Consider the following 5276-nt stretch of genomic DNA (forward strand, 5'->3'; position numbering starts at 1 on the left):
GAAGGGAAGGGGTAAAATTGTCACTATATGCAGGTGACATGATACTATATATAGAAAACCCTAAGGACTTCACACAGAAACTATTAGATCTAATAAATGAATTCAGCAAAGTAGCAAGAAACAGGATTAACACTCAGAAATCAGTTGCATTTCTTTACACTAACAATGAAATATCAGAAATGTAAATATCAGAATGTAAAAAAAACTCATGAATTGGTCATCCACCACACTGGGTTCTAGTCTCAGAAGATACAGGTCAGGGAGCACCGGTTGTCAGCATAGCAGCATCCCACATTTCTAATTGAGGCTTGAAGCCCAGATTTTCCCTTTGGTCTAGTTTGAAGGATCCAGATATGTAAAGATTATATTCTAGATAAATCATGGGCTATCCTGAAAGAAATTCACCAGTAAATTATTCCAGTTTCTCTGGCCTTCCTGGAGTATATCCAGTAAGGCATCTCATTCATGTCTGGAAAGCAAATATATCATTTATTGCAACTTCATCATGGAGCGATGTATTGGTTTAAAGTATGATCAACACAATTTGGTCATTGTGAGTATGCCAGATGGGTCCACTGTTTACTACACATATGTAACTCTAGAGATTCTTATGCCCAAGAGAGGAGACATACTCTTGGGTGTCTAGGGCAAGGGAAATATGTGTTGTTATTCAGGAGCTGGAAGCTTCAGCATGACAGGAAAGAATTGAAAAATCCTGGTCTACACATCACTTTACCTTGTTTGAAGCTTGTTTCTTTGGCTTGCTTCATTGGAGTGTTTTCTCTCTCCTGGGGCTGACATTGTGTGTTATGTATCATGCATGTGACATGTAGAAGTTTCAGAACCCAGAGTCATATAGATCAGTAAAAGTTTATTTATATATTTTAGTTTGAAATCTATTTAAAATACCACTGGGCATAATTCATATATTCCAAAATTAGTTTGACCCTCTGCTCATGAGATTCTTTTTATGGTATGTGACAGCAAATTTGGACTTCCATCCCCAATAAACTTTGAGGTTGGAGGACACAAAAGGTTTTGCTCAGACCTAAATTCTGTCTGAAAAAAAAGGGTAAATATTATAAGCCCTTTCTAACCTCTCCAGGAGCAGAAATTATTTACAGCTGTGGCATTTAACCATAATTCCTTGATCTCATTTGAGAAGAGTTCAGTAAGAAACAATGTCTTGATTTTTGTTTGTTTTGTTTGTTCCCTGTTTTCTTGTCTTGCTTACCAGCAATCCATTGTAATTCATGAGTTAGTATGGCAGCAGGCTGAGTGTTCCCTGGAGCTCATTAAATGAACTTTTTTCCTAAAAAAAACAAACAAAAAAACCCCCAAAAAACAATATCTTTTAAAATCACAACAAAAAAAAAACCTAGGAATAAACCTGACCAAGGAGGTGAAAGACTTATATGCTGAGAACTATAAAACATTAATAAAGGAAATTAAAGAGGATTCAAAAAATGGAAAGATATCCCATGCTATTGGATTGGAAGAATTAATGTTGTTAAAATGTCAATACTACCCAAAGAGGTGTACAGATTTAATGTGATCCTTATCAAATTACCCATGACATTTTTCACAGAACTAGAACAAATCATCTTAAAATTTATATGGAGCCACAAAAGCCCTAGAATTGTCTAAGCAATCCTGAGAGAAAAGAACAAAGATAGAGGCATAACCCTCTCAGACTTCAGACACCACTGTAAAGATACAGTAATCAAAACAGTGTGTTGTTGGCACAAAACAGACATATGGATCAGTGGAACACAATAGAGAGCCCAGAAATAAGCCCACACAACTATGGTCAATCAATCTTCAACAAAGGAGGTAAGAATGTACAATGGAGAAAAGGCAGTCTGTTCAGCAAGCGGTGTTGGGAAAACTGGACAGCTACATGTAAAAGAATGAAATTAGAACACTCCCTAACACCATACACAAAAATAAACTCAAAATCGATTAAAGACCTAAATGTAAGGCCAGATACTATAAAACTCTTAGGGGAAAACATAGGCAGAACACTCTTTGACATAAATCGCAGCAAGATCTTTTTTGACCCACCTCCCAGAATTATGGAAACAAAAACAAAAATAAACAAGTGGGACCTAATTAAACTCAAAAGCTTTTGCACAGCAAAGGAAACCATAAACAAACAAAAAGGCAACCTACTGAATGGGAGAAAATATTTGCAAATGATTTGATTGACAAGGGATTAAGTTCCAAAATAAAACAGCTCATACAGCTCAATATAAAAAAAACCAAACAACGTAATCACAAAATGGTCAGATGACCTAAACAGACATTTCTCCAGAGATGTACAGATGCCCAACAAGTACATGAAAAGATGCTTAAATCGCTAATTATTAGAGAAACGCTAATCAAAACTGTAATGAGGTTTCACCTCACACCAGTCAGAATGGCCATGATTAAAAAGTCTACAAGTAATAAATGCTGGAGAGAGTGTGGAGAAAAGGGAACCTCCTACCCTGCTGGTCAGAATATAAATTAGTGCAACCACTACAGAGAAGAGTATAGAGGTTCCTTAAAAAATTAAAAATAGATTTACTATATGATCCAGCAATCCCACTCCTGGGCATATATCCAGAAAACACAAAAACTCTAATTTGAAAAGATGCATGCACCCAAATGTTCATATCAGATCTAGTTGCAATAGCCAAGATATGGAAGCAACCTAAGTGTTCATTGACAGATGAATAAAGTAGATGTGGTATATATATACAATGGAATATTACTCAGCCATAAAAAAACAATGAAATAATGCCATTTGCAGCAACATGGATGGGCCTAGAGATTATTATACTAAGTGAAATAAGTCAGACAGAGGATGATAAATATCACATGATATCACTTATATGTGGAATCTAAAAAATGATACAAATGAACTTATTTACAAAACAGAAACAGACTCAAAGACATAGAAAACAAATATATGTTTACCAAAGGGGAAAGGGGTGTGGGATAAATTAGGAGTTTGGGATTAACAGATACACACTACTATAAATAAAATAGATAAATAACAAGCACCTACTGTATAGCATGGGGAAATGTATTCAATATCTTGTAATAACCTATAATGGAAAAGAATCTGAAAAAGAATATATATATATATATATATATAAATTGAATCACTTTGCTGTATACCTGAAACTAACACAACATTGTAAATCAACTATACTTCAATAAAAAGGTCAGAAAAACTTAAATAAATATATGTATTAAAAAGAAAAAATTAATAAGCATAAACCTCAATTAAAGTTGATAGCTCGGAAAAGGGCGCTATGTCTTGCAATGCTAGGAAAGGCCAATGAAAGGAAGGAAGAGCTCTTCTTTCCTGGCAACAATTCAGCCAATGAAAAGCCATGGACTCTGTTTACTGTACCCCTCCAAACTTCCTTTTCCCCTTCTATAAGAGTTCTCCTTCCCTTGCTATGTGGGCACTTATACATGGCTCACCATGGTTGCAGATCTCGAACTACAACTCTTTGCTGATCCCAAATAAACACATTTTGCCTGGAGAAATAACTGGCAGTCTGTTTATTTTAGGTCAAGACTAATAAACTGTTCTTTCAAAAGCAGTTGTCTCTGTGTCTGTCATCCTGCCATACCTGATTAAACCTCAGTTGCTTTTTAAAACATTGGGGCAAAGTTGTGGTCAAAATGGAAGGGAATCCATTACAGGAGATCTTTCTGACATTCAAAATGATTCTGTCTACTAAGCATAATTTATTCACCAACTTTTCAGTCACATGTGAAGATAATAACTTACCTGGTAATTTCTCTAACCAGATCATGACAGGTGACCCTCCACCAGCAATGTCAATAACTGGGGGAAAGTTTGAATTCATCATAAATCCTTAGAACTATGTTTTGAGAGGAAAAATAATTCTATTTATGTGAGAATTCCCAGTGATTGAAATTAAGTTGTAAAAATCGTATTGCAAACACTAATTTTCAGACAAGTACTCAGCCTTCACACCTCTCAGTCTCCATGGCTGTGGTAGAACTTGCATCCAATTGTTGTACTGATGATGTCATCTATGACAAAGTAGTAGACATTGGAAGAGTTGTCCCTGTGGGTTCAGTATCTATTCAACACAGTGTGGAAGGAAAGATGTTTTTAAGGAAACTGTGCTTACTTTCATTCCTCTCACCATTTGAAGTTAAAACTAAGTTTTATAATTCAGAGATGAGTGACTTGTTTCTTGAAATCCAGATTCAGAATATTTCATCTTCAACTGTCTTTATACAAAAGGTTTCCTTAAAGCCGTCTGAAATGTACACTGGGGCAGAATTAAATACTGTCTATCAGGCTGGAGAAGATGAGTGTACCTTTGGAATGAGAACATTTTTGCAGTCAATGGAAGGACGCCAGTATTTATACCACCTTCAGCTCAAGCAGAAATTTTCAGAGAAAGCTGCTACCATTAGAGGACTAGCAAAATGGGAAAATTGGATATAGTGTGGAAAAGAAATCTAGGTGAAATGGCAATGCTACAGACAATTAAAATTGAACGAGAGCCTCCAGGTTATGGAAACATGAGGCTGTCTTTGGAGACAGTCCCAGATACTGTAATTCTAGAAGAGCCTTTTCATATTACCTGTAAGATAACAAACCACAGTGATTGGAAAATGAAATTGGTTTTGAAGATGTGTGATACAGATTCTATTTGTTGGTGTGGTGATTCAGGAAGATATCTTGGAAAGCTACCTCCAAGTTCAACACTCAATTTTACCCTGACACTACTCTCCTTACAACTGGGCCTACAAAGTGTCTCTGGCATACAAATAACAGACAAATTATTAAAGAAAATATACGTCTGTGATGATGTGGCAAAAGTTTTTGTAATACTTTCCATGGTTAAAATGAGAAGCTGAAGAAAATTTCCAGTATTATGCTCTCCAGGGCATTTCACAGAAAAGCTTTTCATAGTTTTGTTAGCAGCAAAATGACCAACTAATAACAAACATACAGGCAGATTATTTTCATTTACGTTCTTTGAAACCGTGAATGCATTAAGAATTAAACATATATTGATCTCAAAAAGAACAATCTTGACTTTCATCTTATTTGAAGTACTTTCCAATACTAAATTTGTATGTTTCCTAATATTTGTGACTTGATTAAGGTCATTACAGGTAGTCGTTGAAATTTTTTTTTTCAGAATGAGGTCACCATTTAAAAATGATTACAACTGCTTTCCAGAAATCCTTAATAGCATTCAACACTTCCTTTTTCAGTAAAGCTGGTATTG

General features: G+C 35.3%; 1 protein-coding gene across 1 annotated transcript; it reads left to right on the top strand.

The window, feature by feature from the left end:
• The first annotated feature begins 4012 nt into the window (after positions 1-4012).
• On the top strand, positions 4013-4899 carry LOC118888300 (trafficking protein particle complex subunit 13-like). Its single transcript, XM_036839283.1, is given in 2 exon segments — positions 4013-4460; positions 4463-4899. Coding segments are annotated over 2 exon segments (885 nt in total).
• The last annotated feature ends 377 nt before the right edge of the window (positions 4900-5276 follow it).

This window comes from Balaenoptera musculus, chromosome X, assembly GCF_009873245.2.
Source record: "Balaenoptera musculus isolate JJ_BM4_2016_0621 chromosome X, mBalMus1.pri.v3, whole genome shotgun sequence".
Taxonomy (NCBI): Eukaryota; Metazoa; Chordata; class Mammalia; order Artiodactyla; family Balaenopteridae; genus Balaenoptera; species Balaenoptera musculus.